General features: G+C 41.3%; 1 protein-coding gene across 3 annotated transcripts in view; it reads right to left on the bottom strand.

The window, feature by feature from the left end:
* The window catches only part of AOAH (acyloxyacyl hydrolase), a 117,382-nt gene that overhangs the window by 61,990 nt on the left and 35,114 nt on the right, over window positions 1–20,278 (bottom strand). For all 3 annotated transcript variants that reach the window (XM_048839204.2, XM_048839205.2, XM_075125621.1), the window contains exons 6-8: window positions 10,781–10,840; window positions 2,072–2,142; window positions 295–355 (exon numbers count right to left, since the gene is read on the bottom strand). In XM_048839204.2, the coding sequence (XP_048695161.2) occupies window positions 295–355; window positions 2,072–2,142; window positions 10,781–10,840 (192 nt within the window). The remainder of the gene's footprint in view (window positions 1–294; window positions 356–2,071; window positions 2,143–10,780; window positions 10,841–20,278) is intronic.

Below are 20,278 nucleotides of genomic sequence, written 5' to 3'. Positions count from 1 at the left end.
CAATTTTAATTTTTTTAAATGGCTTTGCTTCACCATCTATTAATTCAATAAACATACTACTCAGTGGCAGAGCAGTTTGCTTCTGCAGACAATGCAGCTATCTCCAAAAATGGCATAAATGAGTGATTTCTTTCCCTTTCCCCCAAAAGAATATTACCTTCTATAATAAAAGCTGCTCTCACTCGACTCCTGTGCTCTCCCATGAAAGAAAAAAGTTTTGTAGAAGCTAGCAGGAACTTCAGAGAGATTCTTGTCAATAGGGGATTATCCCACCAAAAGAGAAGCTTTACTTACTGGGAAATCACTAAATTTATCTCCATCAAAGTCTTCATAAGGTAACTTATTTTTTATGACACTGTAAAAAACACCACAATACTTTTTTTCAGAAACGAAAATACAATACAGAGATGAAAATATACACGCTCTTTGTTAATATATTATTAATTTCTCACTCCATGTTCAAGCACAAGGATCTGCATTTCAGAGTATTGATTTCAGTCACTCTGTTCTCCGTTCAATGGAGTTACACCTGCATAACAGCAGAATCTAGCACTAAATTCCTAAAATAAAATATCAAATCAAATCTCTAGTAAAATTAGCCTAATACTTTCTGAATTATGTAAAGTGACAGCATACTGAACCCCATGGATCCTGTAGTTCTTCCACACATTATGACATCTGTCCTTGGCTAGGGAAAGCAGATCAGCATCTGTCTTCAGTGGTGAAACAAGCACTCTCATGTATTGCTTAGCAGGTAGTGTTCTTGGAATGACATGCTAAGAATCCTCTCCTTGGGAGGCTAAGCATATGACCTTCAAAGAGTTTCCAACCTCTTGGACACATGAGAGCTGCTGAATCAGGGTAAATAAACTAAGCTGGTGCTCCTGGGCTAGGTGGTTTCGAATTACATTAGCATCAGGCACTGAGAACCAATGGAGATATGTTATGCACATTTGTATTTGTACTTGTCACCCTGGTTCTTTGTGCACTCAGTGCTTTGAAAGTACTGCCTGCTTTAGGCTAGTTCAGTCTCTGTGACTAGTGTTAGTTGAAAGGAAATGGCACAGATCCAGAACAAGTTTGAAGAGGAAAACATATTCTGCCACATATTGCGGGGGAGGGAATTGAACATCGTTGATCTGGCCTATATTTTATAGTGTGTATGTATGTACATTTTGGCTCCCACTACCACTATCTGACTCACGGAGCTAAATCTTTTAGTCTCCCTGCTCATAATACTTCTAGCCTTGACTTAATGGATTTTACAGACTCTCTAGAAATTTTCTGCACAGATTACCCCAACTCCTACTATTGATATTTGAGGTTCACTCACGAGAGTGGAATTTTACTGAACTAATTGGGCTGGGAAATAGGGTCATTCTAAAAATGCTTCATGTGTTCCTATCCCTTACTAGATATGCTTCATGTGTTCCTCCTCCAACCCATAAATTCTCTGCTCCAACAGATGCTCTCTGAAAACAGTAGCCCATTTGATGCCCAGTCCTACATTCCTTTATTGAGACGCGAGCTTTAATATATGTGTAATTGAGCATTTCCCCTGTGCACTTCTTATCTTGTGCCTTTTAGAATTATACAGATGCTACTTGCTGTGATCAAAGGAGAGCATGTTTCTCTCCAGTGGGACAGGAAGCACAATAACTGGGTGAGTGACCAATATTGACAAGTCTCTTGGAGACAGGAAATCTGAGAGGAAAAGTGGTACTAGATGATAACCTGGCTTGCAGACATGGAATCTCTGGGTGGGAAGACGCCAAGTTACCCCCAGTTTGGGACAGGGCCTACATGTCCTCCTATCACCACTGTCATTATACTTTTGTTTTCAATATTAAAAATATTCAAATTCATTTCCAGCATCTTCTTCTAGGAGCAAAATGTACCTTAACTGCTGTACTTTCTAAAGAATGTTTCTGATGGAAAACAATGTTGTCATCTTTAGGAGGAGTACAAAGCCCTTTTAAATCTGAAGTTTTTTTTTTTTTATTTATAAAAAGGAACAAGTGCCCCAGATATTACAATTTCTCTTATTAAGGACTGGAAATATCATACATACTATTTAATCTTCTCACACAGCTTGACCAGAAGGGGAAGTGCACATATACTTGAAAAACCGGCTGTGTTTTTCTAGGAAAAGAGAACAGTGCATTAGTTCATATAGCTCACATATTTTCCACCTGCTTGTGTAATGTTTGTCACATAATTAAAGGGGATGAACAATTTCCTGGGGGAAAATGGTCATTTACTGGGATTCTTCACTTTAATAAAGTCAACGTTTTATAAACCATCTGCATCTTGCAAGAGAACAGAAAAAGTGACAATGATACTTACCAGGAATTGTGGAAGTGTTCATTGAACATAAATCTTGTTCCTGAATGCTCAATGGGAGTTTTGGGTGAGCAAGGGATGCAGGCTCAGGCTAAAAAGGAGGATAATTTAAGGAGCTGGATGTGTACATAGTACATCCATTGGTTTTTAATGGGATTCCTACTTAGAAAACCCCAGGCAGGGCCATGTTTACCGCCTGTAGAAAATTATGCTCCAAGGTAAATCCTTTTTACAATACATGACCTTCATTGGTGACAAACCAAATGTGGAGGATACAGAGTAATCCTAATATCCCAGAACAAAGTAGCACTTACTGGTACATGCTTATGTCAAAGAAATGCTCACATAATGTAAATGGGGCATTAATTTAATGCACATGTGGCTAGTATGACCTACCATATGTTCAAATGGACTATAAGTATGAAGGGCTAAAAATTCTTTTGTCAGTGCACAGCCTGAGTAACTAGGCTGTGGGCTAAGGAGGTTTGTAGGGTGTACGCATGAACAGCTTGAACAGCATCTTTTCCTCAGGCCATGGAGGATTACTATTATTATGTTCAATACTATAGTACCTAGGAGCCCTAGTCATGGACTAGGATCCCCCTTGTGTTAGGCACTGTATAAACACAGAACATAAAAACAGTCACTGCACCAAAGAGTTTACAATCTAAGTATAAAACAAGATACAACAGATGGACAGACAGACAGATGGGGGAGTACAAAGAAACAATATTGGTCAGCATGGCAATCACAGTCACAGATCCACCAGTCTCACCCCACTTTAACCCCACTCTCTAATTTAGCTCCCATGGTGCTGTGCTCTGCAGCATGCAAGAAGACTCAGACCTCCTGTGTGGGCTCCCTGCATCCTAACTCCCAATACTGTACCAATGCACCAGTTCTGCTGTGTTTAGGACTCAACATGCCCCCGGTGGCAGGGATTAGGTGGAAGGAAGCAGATTTGCTCAGGCAACAACACATGATTAGAAGTTAACCACATGTCTTGGGTGCATATTGAGTGGCCAGCTACCATCAGTATCTGATATTCAAGAAATTCTTGAATTGACTATACATCAATGCTAGGAGCCTGGGTTACAAACGAGAGAAATTGGAATAGTTTATTTATGAGCATAATTCAATCTAATTGTTATTACTGAAACCTGGTGGGATGATTCGCACTATTGGAATGTTAAAATCAATGGTTATAACTTATTTAAGGAGAACTAAGTAGACAAAAAGGGAACTGCCAGAACGAAAACATCCTTGTAATTTCTGATTATAGATGACAATTTCCTAACTCCAAAAGTGTTGCAGCCAACACAGGGGAATGCTTTATTAGATCTGTCCTAACAGTCAAAGAAAAACTGATCACAGAACTAAAACTTAATGGTAGCTTAGGTACAAGTTATCATGACTTGGTTACATTTACAATGTCCAAGCAGAATAAAGTTCAGATCAGTAATATATATACTTGATGCTTTAATAGGACTAATTTCACAAATCTGAAAACAATTATGAGCCAAATTGGGTAGGAGGAAGATAACTGGATAATTGGGAATTATTTAAGAACACTTTATTAGATGCCCCAAAAGCCACAATCTCACATTTGATGAAGAAGGCTGTGCTGGTTAAAAAAACACAACAATCTGGTATAGAGGGGAAGTGAAGGCATCTATTTATATCGTTCTCAAATGTGGGATTGTGGCTTTCGGGGCAACTTCTATCTATCTATTTATATCTCAAATGGAAGAAAGGGGAAGTTGATAGTAATGAATATAAATCAGAAATTAGGAATTGTAGAAAATTGATAAGGGACACAAGGAGAAATCTATGGCCAGCAGAGCTAAGGACAACAAGAATGACTTTTTTAAATATATGAGAAATAAAAAGACTCCTGACAATGGTATTGGTCCATTACTAGATGGAAATGGTAGAATTATCAATAATAATGCAGAAATAGCAGAAGTGTTCATAAAATATTTCTGTTCTATATTTGGAGAAAAAACAGACAGTCTCATCAGATGGTGATAGCACTCTTTCAATCCCACTCGCATCTCTGTGGGATGTTCAACAGAAGCTGCTAAAGTTAGACATTTTAAAATCAGTAAGTCCAGATAACTTGGATGCAAGAGTTTTAATAGAGCTGGCTGAATCATTAATGGTGTTTTTCAATAAGTCTTGCAGCACTGGGGAAGTTCCAGAGGACGGGAAGAAAGCTAATAGAGAAAGTAATGACTCAGAGAAAGACTTAGGGGTTGTGGTGGATAATCAGCTGAATATGAGCTCCCAATGTGATGCTGTGACCATAAGAGCTAATGCATTTTGGGATGCATAAACAGGGGAATCTTGAGTAGGGATAGAGAGGTTACTTTACTTCTATTTTTGGCACTGGTGTGACACTGGTGGCACTGCTGGAATACAATGTCCAGTTCTGGTGCCAACAATTCAAGGTGCTAATTGGAGAGGGTTCAGAGAAGAGCCACGAAAATGACTAAAGTATTAGAAAACAGGCCTGATAGTGATAGACTCAAAGAGCTTCTCTATTTAACAAAGAGAAGGTTACTGGGTGACTTGATCACAGTCTAAGTATCCACATGTGGAATAAATATTTAATAATAGGCTCTTCAGCACAATCCAAATGTCAGGAAATTGAAGCGAGATAAATTCAGAATGGACATAGGGTGTAAATTTTTAACAGTGAGGGTAATTAACCATTGGAACAATTTACCAAGGATCATGGTAGATTCACCCTCACTGACAATTTTTAAATCAAAATTGGATGTTTTTCTAAAAGATATGCTCGAGGAATTATTTCGGAGAAGTACTCTGGCATGTGTTATGCAGGAGGTCAGACTAGCTTATCACAGATAGTCCTTTCTGGGCTTGGAATCTATGAATAGGTGTAAATATCACACAATAAAGGGATACTTTAACATGCTATACACACACCCAACACACACCCCAACTAGCTTGTGTAATTGTTTTAAACAACTTTGGAGGTGTGTATATGCTGTAGTTAGTTTTGTAAAAATATAATTTGCACAAATATATCTGACTTTTTAAATGACTCCTCCCGCCATGTAAATCTAATCCAAATGAGGAATACAAAAGCAACAGGAGAGATTGTAAAATATTTTTTAGCAACTTAAGCTTCACTCAAGCTGTCAGCTTTTCAGTTTCAGCCTAAGAGCTAGTCTACGCTGGCAACAGCAGCACTTTAACGTGGCTTGTGTAGTCGTGGCACAGCGCTCTTAAAAAACCCACCTCCACGAGGGGCGTGGCTACCAGCACTGGGGGCGTGGCTACCCTGGGGGCGTGGCTACCAGCACTGGGGGCGTGGCTACGCTGGTGCTTTACGGTGCTGAAACTTGCAGCGCTTGGGGGGGAAGGTGTGTTTTTTCACACCCCTGAGGGAGAAAGTTGCAGCGCTGTAAAGCGCCAGTGTAAACAAGCCCTAAGTCACGATGTTCTGCAGTGTGCAAAAGCCTTTGATGTTAACACAGCCACATCTGAAGCCTCTTTGGAAAGACAATCTGGTGCTTTAGATATATTACAGTCAAATTTAAGTCCAAACATAGCTGTAAGTAGAACAGAAACTTTCCTTCCCTCCCTTCGGTTTCTCATTTTAAAACAGCTTCAGATCGAGGCCACATTAACTTCAAAGATTTCACATACACAGCAGACATCCCAGCTTGGGCAGAAGCAGCTGAGGTGATGGTTGCATTGAAGACTTTGAAGACACAAGAAAGAGATTATAGCTAGTCCTTCTATGTGTACACAGTAGGTCTCCTCCCCTTGCGTAGCACACGTGCAGGCCAGCTAACAAATGCAGTATTTCACTCAGGGGACTGCAGGGATACTTTCATCTCTGTGTCCCAAGCGGGTAGAAGAAGATAGCTAAACCCCCACAATCCCAACCCCAACATCCACACACTGGCCCACAGTACAGGGTTGGTGAACTGAGGGGAGCAGACTGCACCATCCTACACACACCCTGTGCACACACTGGGAACTCTCTCTGGCTCCCTTTGGGGCAATGCTGCTCCCCCTGCTCTCTATACAGGGCTGTGCTTAAAGAAACAGGGTATGATTTGAAATGATCTTCTATTCAGACATTTTTGAGTCGGTCAGGCAATTTTCTGCCTATCTGCTGGGTCAACTGCCATTTTGGGAAGCACACTCAATGCAGCATTTTACAGAGACCACACACGTACACACACTGTGCTCTCTGAAGAGTGATCTTACCTTTTGTTTTCTTCTTCGTTGTTACCCTTAATCTAAAATAAAATTCGATCAGACTGAAAGTGTATGGTGGCACTTTTTTGTATGGAGAGTCAAAAAAGATCATTAAATCCTTGGAAATTATATTAATTTTAATTAATGTGTAGCTTTAAAATATGTTTCAATAAGGATAGCTGTGAGGTAATTGCTAGCAGTATGCTAGGATTAACTACAGGATGGACCTAACCAATTTATTTTTATGCAGTTTTGATTTGGGACCATGTAGTTTGTCTGTCTTAAACAATTCATGCCCATTATTCATTGAACAGTGAATGGGAGAACTAGTATTTTGAGGAATAACTGAAGGATTGTTCATCCTGTCTCAGGGCCATCATCTGCCTAGCCCTGTTGTGATAAATGAGCCTATAAATTTACCCTAATTGTGAGCTCAACTGTGAAAGTGAGTGAATATTCATAAAATGTCACAATAACCTATAACACCAAAATGTTGATGGGAAAAGGTCCAAACAGGAGACAGAAAGAATGAATGAATTCAAACAAAAAGGCCAACTGGTATAACTCATAGAAACAAAGAGACATGGGACCGAAAAATCAATGGACCAAAATTGGTGTGTCAGAAATTAGGCTTAATTGGTGAACAAAATGAGAGCGTGAACTGTTCATGGAAACAAAGAGACATGGGACCGAAAAATCAATGGACCAAAATTGGTGTGTCAGAAATTAGGCTTAATTGGTGAACAAAATGAGAGGGTGAACTGTTCTGTCCATCATTCCCTCTTGGCACCCTTAAAAGAAAAGATGATTTTGTGAGGAAAGGAAGAAGAATTTGTCCATTAACAGCTACTGACTGGGAGATGGGCGAACCAGCAGGAGCAAGCTTTACCATCATGGCTCCACCACCACTGTCTCCTGGAATCCAGTCACCATTGGGCTGTCTTCTTCCTAATCCTGAGACATGTGCTGACCAGACTAGGCCAGAGAGAGGGACCCAGATGACATCAGCACCTCCACTGTCTGCAGCTAAATCCTGACAACCACCTGGGATGTGAGACTTTTTGACTTTTTGAGGGACTGAATGGCTAGGCAGCAGTTCTGCAGAAAAGGACCTAGGGGTTACAGTGGACAAGAAGCTGGATATGAGTCAGCAGTGTGCCCTTGTTGCCAAGAAGGCCAATGACATTTTGGGATGTATACGTAGAGGCATTGCTAGCAGATTGAGGGACGTGATCGTTCCCCTCTATTCGACATTGGTGAGGCCTCATCTGGAGTACTGTGTCCAGTTTTCGGCCCCACACTACAAGAAGGATGTGGAAAAATTGGAAAATGTCCAGCGGAGGGCAACAAAAATGATTAGGGGACTGGAACACATGACTTCTGAGGAGAGGCTGAGGGAACTGGGATTGTTTAGTTTCCAGAAAAGAAGAATGAGGGGGGATTTGATAGCTGCTTTCAACTACCTGAAAGGGGGTTCCAAAGATGATGGATCTAGACTGTTCTCAGTGGTAGCTGATGACAGAACAAGGAGTAATGGTCTCAAGTTGCAGTGGGGGAGGTTTAGGTTGGATATTAGGAAAAACTTTTTCACTAGGAGGGTGGTGAAACACTGGAATGTGTTACCTAGGGAGGTGGTGGAATCTCCTTCCTTAGATATTTTTAAGGTCAGGCTTGACAAAGCCCTGGCTGGGATGATTTAGTTGGGGATTGGTCCTGCTTTGAGCAGGGGCTTGGACTAGATGACCTCCTGAGGTCCCTTCCAACCCTGATATTCTATGATTCTCCTCAGTGTGTGCTTTTCCTTCCCCACCTTATTTCTTCTCATTCCTTTCCCTCTCCTTTTTCCTTCCATCTACTAAGAGTCTGGCTTTGCCAGCCAAGATTGCATATTTTGCAACACTGTTGTAAGCCTGTGACCAGAGAGGCAGATAAAAACAATGCCCCAAACAGTCCAATGCTAGCCCAAGTTGCCAGGTTTTGGAGTGGCTAATAAGACTGTGTTCCATGCACGTGTTTCTTGAGCAGTGAAATTGCGAGAAAGAGTCAACGCCAGAGACAGAAACTGTGTTTTCTATGTTTGCTGTTCTTTTCTCTCCCCTCGTTTGTGTGTGTGTGTGTCTTGTTTTGTCTTTTAAGAAATGGGATTGGGCTTTAACAGCAACAATGGCTCCAGTCCCTCTCAACTAACCTTTTCTCTCCTCCTCAACCTTCCCCTCAAGGACAGCTATCATCCTCTTTAATATCATGTAAAAGACTGTCAAAAAATTCTCTCCAGCTAAAGGGAATGTGAGCAAGGGATGTTGTTAAAGTGAAAGCCTTGCTTAGTACTTTACATTTCAAATGCTTTAACTCTTTTCGCTTGTGTCTTTAACATAAGGTTAAAATGTTTTTTCCTCAAGACACTAAGCAGGCTGAGGTCTCTGCATTACTAAACCCCAAACCTTATACAGTTTTAGATTTCTCCGGTGATGGAAAAAAGTAGAAACTTCATGCAATTTGCGAGGAAATATTTGACCATCACTAACATGATATTCAATGGTAAGAATAAGGAGCATGGTCCTGTTGTTGCTGCTCCACATGAGCTGAAACCCTTATTTACAGTGTATTGTTTATTGCCTTGGTATCACAGTTTGGCAGTAGCCCAAAGGCTAATTAGGAATCTCAATTTTCATGACTGTGAGCAGCATCACAGTGAGGATTCAGGAAGAAACAATATCAATAATTTCTTTGCAAACAGCAAAAAATGTTTGCTGAGTAATCAAATGCCTGAAGAAAATTGGAAGCAAACTCCATGGCTTACTTGACTCATAAAACTGAAGGCATAGCCAGCTACCAGCAAAAAAGTTGCTCTTCTTTTCGCTGCTACCAATTAGAGGTGGGTGCAAGGCTCAAAACGTGAGGTTTCCAACTCTAGTGTTTAAGGCTGGCTGGAGCCAGGCCTTTACTTTGGTTCAGCCCACCCATAAACATGTTTGGATTTCAAAGAACCCCAAAACGCAGGGGTGTTCAGATCCAGGGTTTTGGTTCAGGCTTATCTCTAATAGCCAAAGGTCTGCACATGCAGAAAAGGTTGGAGTGATGGTGGGTTAGGAAGAAAAGTGTAACTGCAACACAGACAGGGTTGGAGCAGCAGCAGATCTGGAGACCCAGCTGGAGGAAGAGCCCTGGACAGAACTGACAGGCTCTGGAAACTTCTGCTTCTGTAAAGAATCTAAATAGGATTTGAACCAAAGTGTCTGACATCGGGCTACTGAAGCAGACTTCTAAGCTCTGCAGCGTCATGGTGTTTTGTGTTTATTATCTGGATTCCTGCCACCGTTACACTCTCATGAAGATCCTATGGGGTTCAATGAGGTACTTGTGTGAGTGAGCACTATTCAACACAAGTGAGGCTGGCAACACAGTGTTGTGCATAAACAAACACAAACAACATAGTAATAAATAATAATGAGGCATATTGCTGCAGTGAACACTCAGATGAGGATTTAAGCATGGGCACGGAGTCTGAGTTCAGGGAGCTTCTTGAACCATTATCAGGTTGGCAGGCTTAATAAAATTAATTAGAGCTCAGCAGGCTTTTATTCATATATTTCTAGCTTTTTTTATTCCCCCATTTCCTTTTTTTAAAAAAATGCTATGTATTAAGGATGGACGAGTCATCCAAGAGTTAAGCTAGCACCAACTGTGCGCGAGTATGGTACTGCACCTCAGCTGATGTGTAAATCTGCTATACCTATTATGGCTTGAGAGGACCTAAACTCTTTTACTTTTCATTATAGTTTTGGTCTTGCTGGCTCTATCTTTTATTTTCCCATACAGTCTCTCTGCATTTGTTTTTCATTCTGCAGTATTTTCCACCTATTTTTACACTAGACATTCTCTTTGCTCCTTCTTTATTCCTGTATTCAGTCTCACCTAACCACAGTGCAGAACTAATAAATTCTGAAGTCTCAGTCAGCATTTCAAATCTATGAGGTTCAAACGGTTTTGAAATGCATCCGATGAAGTGAGCTGTAGCTCATGAAAGCTTATGCTCAAATAAATTGGTTTGTCTCTAAGGTGCCACAAGTACTCCTTTTCTTTTTGCGAATACAGACTAACATGGCTGCTACTCTGAAATTTGAAATTATGCAAACTGAGGCCACCTATCCCTGATAAACGCAGTCACAACATGAAATACCTTTTGTTTCTTATTTCTTACCAGAACTTTGGAATTCCTGACAATCCTGTTTGCTTTCCTTACAGCCTTATTCAGCCCCATCTAAAACAGCAAGAGAAAAACAAAATATATCAATTTTGCATTACCTATATATTTTTCCCCAAATATTTTCTCTCTTCTGTCATTAATCATGGCACAAAAATGAAGGATGGATCTATAAATAAATCATTCACTACTTTTTATTGGACTAATAATCAATTATCTAATCACCGTGTATGAAACTCCAGTTGCAAGAGTTCATTTATTTTGCTTCAGAGCACCATTTATTTTCTTAGATGAAATCCAGCTCAGTTTACAATTTTTGATTCAGATCTCAGCTATGCTGAATTAGTGACAGTGGACAAAATTCAACAACTCTTACAGAAGCGCTATCTATTTGTTCTATACAAGATGGCCAGAAATAGGATGTAAGGATGCACGAACCACCCAGTCTCCAGAAAACAAGAGGTTAACTTCAGTTCAGATTTGCCATCTGTCATAGCTCTGTAGTGTTCCCTGTCGGTTGAATATGGTACTTTCAGTACTCTTAGCCTCAGTTTCCCTCTCAGAGGTGGTTCCCTTTGTTATACCAATAAAATAAAAACCAGCAGGATCTTATTAAAGGGGAAAAGGCAAAATACCACACTTATTGTGAATACAGAAAGAATCCTAGTAAGCAGTTAGTTATAGCTATAACATTCCATTCAATCTCATATTCATTCATGTACACACACACACACACACACACACACACACAGGTTCTGCAAGGTTGTTATCATAGTTACCAGCCTTAGAGTTGCTCATGCCAAGCCACTGGCCAGGTGGCCTGGACATGAGGAGGGAGCAGGGCCTTGTCAGATGCTCATCTGATGCTCCTGGAAGTTGGTTTGCAGAATCAGACCCCAAAGTTCTCACTTTCTAGAGTCCATTTTTATAGGAATTTCTTCCTATGCCAGTCTATGGGAATTGATTCATCATGCTGTTGCTGAATCAATCAGCAGATGGCACATTCCTGATGGCTCCGTGCTGCCAGATGTTATCTTGTTCTTTGGTTCTCCCATTCTTGAGGCTGTTGGGTGGATTCCAGTCTGCGCTCCGGGGGTCCTCTGGTTATTTCCACTTGATGCCTTCTTCAGCCGATGGACACTGGATTCTTAGGCTGGCACCTCCCTGATCATTCAGTTATTATCCACACCAAGCATCCATCCACATACATCCTCTATCTCTATTTTAATCACAGTTGTTAATACAACAAAAGGGCGGGGAGTCTCTGGGTGCTGCTTCTGTTGTTACAGAGTATTGCTTTGAGTCTCTCTCTGTGTGAAATGCTTTGAGAACAGACTCTGTCTTAGAATATACGAACGCAATTAGCAGTTGCAAGTTTCACACATAGAGGGAGAGAAACAGTACCAAAAACCAAGAGACCTCTTAATTAGTAATACCCTGGAATTTAAACTGTGGGGAATCAAACTCATTTGTGATTTTAATACAGAACTTCTTTAATATGATCCAACATCCTCAGCTCTCCACACACCAATTTGTGCTGGAGATGTGGCTTAGCTCTCTGGCCTAGTCACAACAAACACAACCCCCTCTGGGGTACCAAAGTTGAAACTAAAAAGTCTCTACCAAACAAAAAGGTCCCTCTGCCCTTTGGGGCTTCTCTTTAACGCACCCATGGGGCACTGTTCCCAGCCTGTTTCTGGGCTCGGTGCCTTGTGTCCTTCTTGGCTCTGGGTCCCCAGGCTGGCTCCTTGGAGTATCCTTTTCCTTGCAAACCCTGGCTCAGGGCTTTCCACAGGAGCTGGTGGTTCCAACTCACGGGATGTGTCTTCCATCTTAGAATCATAGAATATCAGGGTTGGAAGGGACCTCAAGAGGTCATCTAGTCCAATCCCCTGCTCAAAGCAGGACCAATCCCCAGTTTTTGCCCCAGATCCCTAAATGGCCCCCTCAAGGATTGAACTCACAATCCTGGGTTTAGCAGGCCAATGCTCAAACCACTGAGCTATCCCTCCCCCGCTTCCCAGAGAATTTCCCACTTTTTCTCCCCTTATTCTCAGGGAGCAGGTGGGGAGAGTTTCTCTCTCTCTCTCTTTCTCCCCCCCCTTAGACCTGATTCACCCAGACTTTCCTTCTTTGGGTCTCTTCCTCCCACCACCTTCCTACTCTATGCCCAGGTGCCCTCTGTAAAGCCCTCTTAATTGGCCAAAATGGAGAGTGCTGATAAAACACAGGTGCACCGGCCCAGCTCCCTCTTAAAGGGCCAGTGTCACCCTGTGACACAATCCACTTGCACATGTTCTAATGAAGCATTCTGTAGGTGTCCAAAAGACAGTAAATTTACTTACACAGGGAAGTATAGCAGAACAGGGGGACAGATTGGCCAAAAAGAGGGCATGTCAAGGAGAAAAGCCTCTCCTGCATTTGTACAAGTGGGTCAAAAGCAACTATACTAATATCCCTTACACTTGGCAGCAGTACACAAAGACCTACATAGCCACCCCCAATTGCAGTGGAAGTGTCACTCTTTGGAACAAGAAATGTTACTGGGCCATCTACCCAACCAATCCCATTCACAAGGGAATTCACATGCATCGGGCACCATGAACATGAATGACAGCAGTAATACTAGAGACCTGTTCATATTGCAGTAGGAGGTAATCTATGCAGTGCTCTGTGAAGGTCAAATCCACAGCAACCACTGGCTCTCACAGCCAGGATCTGCCAAATATTCAGCAATACCATTAGGACTCAGCGGGTACTCTGGATACAAGAGGAAACAGCAAGGGGGCCTAGTTTTTATCAATGTCTAGGTTCTTATCAGCAGCTCCACTAATCTGTAACACCTGCTGTGTGTAGTGTGTCACAGAGATCTGTGAGTAGGCATCTGCAAGACACATTGTGAAGCAAAGCTGGCTTGTCAAGCCTGCACTCTGACACTTCACTTGGGACTACACCTAAGATTAGGGCTTGATACTGAGAGTCACTAGGAGCTCATTGTCTCTTTGGATCAGGCCCTTGTTTTGCTTGTTCAGACTTGCAGAATCCAAAATCTGGTGCGCACCGTTGACCACAACTAATTTACACTTGCGGTTTCATTTTACACTTATTTTGTGCCTCTCCTATAGAATTTGTCCAGATGCGTTTTCTTATTTTGGTTAACTTGCGCCAAAATCTTCAGTCCAGATAGACTGGCCTGAGAAAAGTGCAGAAGGAAGTGGGTAGTGGAGCAGCTGAGAAACTGCTTTGCAGCCACTCTCACAGCACAAAAATATGCTGGCCTCAGACAGTAGATCTTTCAGCCCTGCTCCCAACACCACACCAGCCCCTTGCATGAATGCTGAAGCACAGAGAGCCACTGTGGAGTAGACCTCTGCACCTTACTGTGGTGTGAAACCCTCCCTTCCCCCACCCCACTATACAACCTTCGGGAATTCTTTCCCTATCCTTGTACAGAAGAATTACACTGGTTCCTTTGCCAAAGGACCCTTCACTGTCGAGGAGGTGGGGGATCCTCCCTCAGTTACACTCAGATATCCCTACTGATTGTGTTGACTGGGGTGTAATTGAGACTAGAATCTAAGCCACTGTAGCTAAGTTATTGGGGAACTGTTCTCCCCTCTGTTATAAATAATATTAATCCGATTGATGCAGGATACTGAGGGGAGGTATCTCCATTAGTGAATGACAGTGTACTCTGGAACATATTTACACTCTCTTTCCTTTATGTATGAAAATGTTAATTTTTTACCTATTAAAATGTCAATACATTAAAAAGCTTCAGTAGAGGGAAAAGGGTAGCTCTATGGATGTGAGAAAGATCTTCCAAGTTTATATTTCACCGAAGTCAGAGACCCCTGTAATTGGGGTTCAGTTTTGTAAGGTGCCGAGTGCCTCTGGAAATGGACTCCGCAGATTGCTTTCAGGACAGAGCCCAGAACTTAAGGCAAATTTGTGAACTTTCATAAGAGCAACATCTTAATACCCACCCTTTATACAGCTTACTTTTTAAATAATACTCTTCCACAACAGTGACGATGAATCCCATGTGTTGTTCTGCTTTTATTAGGCCATCTTTTATAACCAGTCATATCAGTCGGGGGCACATTCTCCTGATTCCCTCAGCCTTTGTCATTCGCTGACTTTTCAATGTGCATGCAGAATTTATTATGAGACAAGCCCTGGAAGGAGCTGGGATTTTCATTGATGGACACCTCTTAACTGACCTCAGATATGCTGAAGACACAAACTCTTCGCTACAGCCACTGATGCAATATGATTAAATGAATGTTGGAATCTGTACAAACAGATAGTGAGGAATTTAGGAGCTGAGAATATGCCCAACTAACCTTGCTATGGAAGGAATCCCTGCCTTTTTTCTGTGAATTATAAGAATCAGTGAACTAAGAAATCAATTAATGTTGAACAGTTTTCAAACTGAAAGGAAAATTATACGGTCAGATCACAACTGTGTGAGTGCTTTGCTGCTGATCAAAATGGTTAGTCAGGACAAATTGCTCCTTTTGACTATGACCTATCAATCCCTCTTATAATCCGCCATAAGAATATAATTGCTAGCTTTAAATCCACTAGGTTTGAAGGCTCAGTAGAAAAGTTCAGTGCAAGTTTATATTTATCTGGATGGAGTTATAGATATCCAATGTGGGGAAAAGCATACTTTGTCGAGCCCGCAGATTTAAAATATTAGAAAAAACAAGTGATGTTGCCATACTGAGTGGCTGGGATGCCAGTTTGGATTTTTAAGCAGCATATACTTGCATTTCAAGAAATTACCATCAATATTTTTGCTGGAGATAAAATTCAGTTTGTTATTATACTTGATGTAGATACTGATCAAAGCAAAATTAATTAACTCAGAAATTTAAGGGTCAAAAATAAAAGGCAAACAATATGAGGAATAATGAAGTATAAGAATAACTAGTAGAAGAGTCTCTCTCAAAGCAAAGGTTGTTCTTTATGTACATTTTTATATGCAACATTATTCTGCCTACAGCATGAGCACTATGGTGCTTTTATTCAAAGACAATCTTTAAAAAATATTGGTTTGTAGCATATAACAAGTACACGAGAGGTGCCAATAAGGAGCCAAGATAATGTAGCCCAGTTTCTTCCCATTGGCCTCAGTACATACATGCATCTCCCATTTGCAATAGTTATCTTGAATAAATATTGTCACTAGAGTGCACCCAATTTTTTTCAGCAGATTTCGGCTTGTTAATCCCCTGACCCCCATTTTATATGGGAAAAATTGTCTTTCCACAAAATGCTAAGTCCAGTTGTCCTCTGTCTACTCTGATTAGGGAGAATCGAGGATAGGCTCCATGTTTATGGAGGTGGCAAGAGTTTCTCTCTTATTCCCCTCTAGCATCCTTGTCCTATCCTTGGCTCAGAGCTCTATTTTGGAACTGTCCCTGTAGGCTACACAGCCCATGCAATCTCCCTTGCTGTAACTCAGCCAGAGAGTAACCTCTGCTGCTACACAGAAGAAGCACTGTGTGCCTGGGATGCTATTTGGTAGCTGATTGGTGAACTCAGACTCCTTCCCTGGGGAGGGAAGATCACTGGGTGCCCACATAGCCCTCCAGAGTAGGTCCGGCTCCATCCACGTTGATGAATGTGTCCCTGGCTGCACCGCCTAGGGTTGCTGCAATGCTACTGAGGGCTCCATGCAACAGAAGAGAGCCAAGGAAAGGTTGGGCACTACGGGATTTCATTTACCTGGCTCTTTCACTGCTGTCTTTTAAAGATTATACAGCCACATTTATGACTAGTACAACATGCTACAGGCATTACTGTGCCAGTCTGCATGCCTCTTCAGAGCCACTCACAACACAGAAAGACAGAAAGGAGAGTACAGAATCCTGCAAGAGGAAGCAGTGCATGCTATTACGAAAATGAAGCCTGGGAAAGCCCTGGGGGTAGGCATGGCAATAGATAACGGTCCAACAGAATTGTTAAAAGCGGTTGGTGACAACAGAATTGTTTTCATGTGGAAAATTTGCAAAGATGGATGGATGGATGAGAACAACAACTGGATGACGGGAATCTTTCTACTCTTACCAAAGAAAGGAGACATAACATGGTGTAGTAACAATCATCTCCCTGATATTGCTTGAGACAAGTTCTGCTCTACATAATCCAGGACTGCCTGAAGCAAATGATAGAAGTAGAACTACCACCACAACAAGCTGGTTTCAGAGAGGGATGAGGCACGTGTGATCAAATCACAAACATCAGTCACATCATTGAAAAACGCAGGGCGTACAATGCAGTTTCACAGACTACTCAAAAAGGGTTTGATACGGTCTGGCATGACCATCTTGGAGGACACTGGCAGACGTGGGGATTCCAAAGCCCCTAAATGAACTCATTGCAAGTCAATAACATCAACAACAGACTCTGGTGTGAATAGCAGCAGGTGATAGTGAGTGGTTTTCAACCAGGCAGGGTGTGAGACAAGGGTGTATCCTGTCCCCACGACTTTTCAATGTGCATGCAGAATTTATTATGAGACAAGCCCTGGAAGGAGCTGGGATTTTCATTGATGGACACCTCTTAACTGACCTCAGATATGCTGAAGACACAAAACTCTTCGCTACAGCCACTGATGCAATATGATTAAATGAATGTTGGAATCTGTACAAACAGATAGTGAGGAATATGGACTATTCCTGAATATGACAAGAATTAAAGGCATGTACATTGAGATGACTAATAAAACCAGGATGCAAGCAGACATCATGATTAACCAACAAGCTATAAAGGTAACAGAATTCAATTATCTCAGCTCATACATATCCAATCAAGAATACTGTTCCAAAGAAATTGGAAGAAAACTAGGAATGGCTCACTCAGCCATGGACCTCTCTTACCAAAGTTTGGAAAAACCCTGGCCTCTCAAAATCTATGAAGGGTCAGCTAGTGAAAAGCATATTTTTTTCCATAGTGACTTATGGATGTGAATCATGGAAAATGAATGCTGCTGACAAAAAGATAATTGAAGTCACTGTGATGTGGTACTGCCAAAGACTCTGCATATGTCCTGGACAGAAAAGATGATGAATGGTTAGGTCAGAAATATTACTGGAGAGAATCAGACCCTGCTTTCGGAAATCAACAAACTTTGGTCACATCAGGAATAGAGACTGAAATAACTTTGAGAAATAACTGGAAGGAATGGTGGCAGGTCATTGTAGAAGGGGATGACCAGCAAGGAGATGGATAGATGGTATGCGGCAGACCACTGAGAGGTCAGCTGACTGTCTGAAGCTAGCAATGGACTGAGAAGGCTTCTGAAAATTCTGCTAGGATGTCACCAACATTTAGACATAAATAAATGGATTTTACTTACTTATTTACATTGTCATGTTTTCTACCAGCCTTAATGATAGAATCATAGAAGTGTGGACCTTGAGAAGTCATCTAGTCCAGCCCCGCTGTGCTGGCGCAGGACCAAGCATGCCTAGACAATCTTTGCCAGATGTTTTTATAACCAATCTTAAAAAACTCCAGTGACGGGGATTCCACAACCTCTCTTGGAGCATTGTGCATGTGATTTTTCCTTCCTAAGTATTGTGCTTTGTGCTTGTGTCTTTACTGAATTTCATCTAGTTGAATTCAGACCAATTCTCCAATTTGTCAAGGTCATTTTGAATTCTAATCTTGTCCTCCAAAGCATTAGCAATCCCTCCCAACTCAGTGTCATCCTCATATTCTCCACTCCACTATTTCAGTCACTGATGAAAACAGTGAACAGTACTGGACCCAAGACAGACCCCTGTGGGATCCCACTAGATACATCCCCCCAATTTCACAGTGAACCATTGATAATTACTCTTTCAGTACAGTCTTTCAACCAGTTTTGCATTCACCTTATAGTATTTTAATCTAGATCTCATTTCCTTAGTTTGCTTATGAGAATATCATGTGGATCTGTATCCAAAGCCTTACTAAAACCAAGATATATCATGTCTACAGCTTCCTTCCACCTACTAGGCCAGTAACCCTGTCAAAGAAGGAAATCAGGTAGATTTGGCACGCTTAGTTCTTGACAAATCCATCTGGCTATTACTTATGGCCCTATTATCCCTCTAGGGGCTCACAAATTGATTATTTAACCATTTGTTCCAGTATCTTTCCAGGTATTGAAATTAGGCTGACTGACTATAAGTCCAATTAGTTCCCTTTTTTAAAGATAGGTATTATGTTTGCCCTTATCCAGTCCTCTGAGACCTCACCTGTCCACCACAACATCTTGAAGATAATCACGAACAGATCCAAGATTGCTTCCAGCTAGTTCCTGAAGCACCCTAGGATGAATTTCAGCAGACCTTGCTGACTTGAATACATATAACTTATCTACATATTCTTTCATCTTTTCTTTCCCTATTCTGGCTTGAGTTCCTTTTCCCTTGTTATTAATATTAATTGTGTTAGGTATCTGGTCACAATTAACTTTTTTAGTGAAGACTGAAGTAAAATAGACATTAAACACCTGAGCCTTCTTGATGCCATCTGTTATTCTCTATCCTTCCCCACTAAGTAGAGGACCTACACTTTCCTTGGTCTTTCCCTTACTCCTAATGTATTTATAGAAACTCTTCTTATTGCCTTTTATGTCCCTTAGGCATAATTCATTTTGTGCCCTGGCCTTTAGATTCATTCATAATGATCCCCTGTATCCTTTTTTTTAAAAAAATCAGAACCTTTAATCCTTTCTCATTCATAACCCTTGTTAACAAGCTCTCTTTTCCAGTACGGTACATATTTATTAAACATATCATTTTCTCTTCTCACTCAGGATCAATCCCTCAATTTTCATCTTCTTTTGAGAAACTCCTTTTGCCATCAATAAGTAGAGAAAGGAAAAGATTGGATACCTTGATGAACAACACTTGCAGATGTTGGATTCACTCTTTCTATCTCTCATTCCTTTCTTTTGCATTGTGCATCTTAGTTGTGGGCACAAGCAGCAGTAGGAGAGAAGGCTTTTTTGCTTCAGGCTATGTTTTTCAGAAACACATTTCTTATTAACATGGTCTACTCTGATATCACATACAACAACAGTGTCAGAAGGGAAGGCTGAATGTTCTGTTCTGCAATCTCACATGGGTTTGAAATATAGCAGGGCTGATTCCGCTTTTTATCTTTGGAGGGAGTTACATTGAGTTCCATGCATTTTAAAGCACGTGGATCTTTTGGAGGAGACCATGGTTTTGTGTTCTCTGGATTAAAGGTCTGTGGCACTTTTTTGTAAGAGCAGAGGATTGCCATAGTGTCCTTTCCTTTTCTTGCCCTATGCACTTTTGCTGTATTATGTAGCATGCCATATACAAGTCGCTTTCCTAAGTACCGCCCTCTCACCTGAGAAGAGTCTGCACTTCAGTGTGACTGGATGTTTAATATTTGTGAAGTGCTTTGGGATTCTGCTTGAGGGAAGCTGCTGTGTACATATTATATATATATACACATATATAT

The sequence above is a fragment of the Caretta caretta genome, chromosome 2 (genome assembly GCF_965140235.1).
Source record: "Caretta caretta isolate rCarCar2 chromosome 2, rCarCar1.hap1, whole genome shotgun sequence".
Taxonomy (NCBI): domain Eukaryota; kingdom Metazoa; phylum Chordata; order Testudines; family Cheloniidae; genus Caretta; species Caretta caretta.
This window is presented reverse-complemented; position numbering and strand designations above follow the sequence as displayed.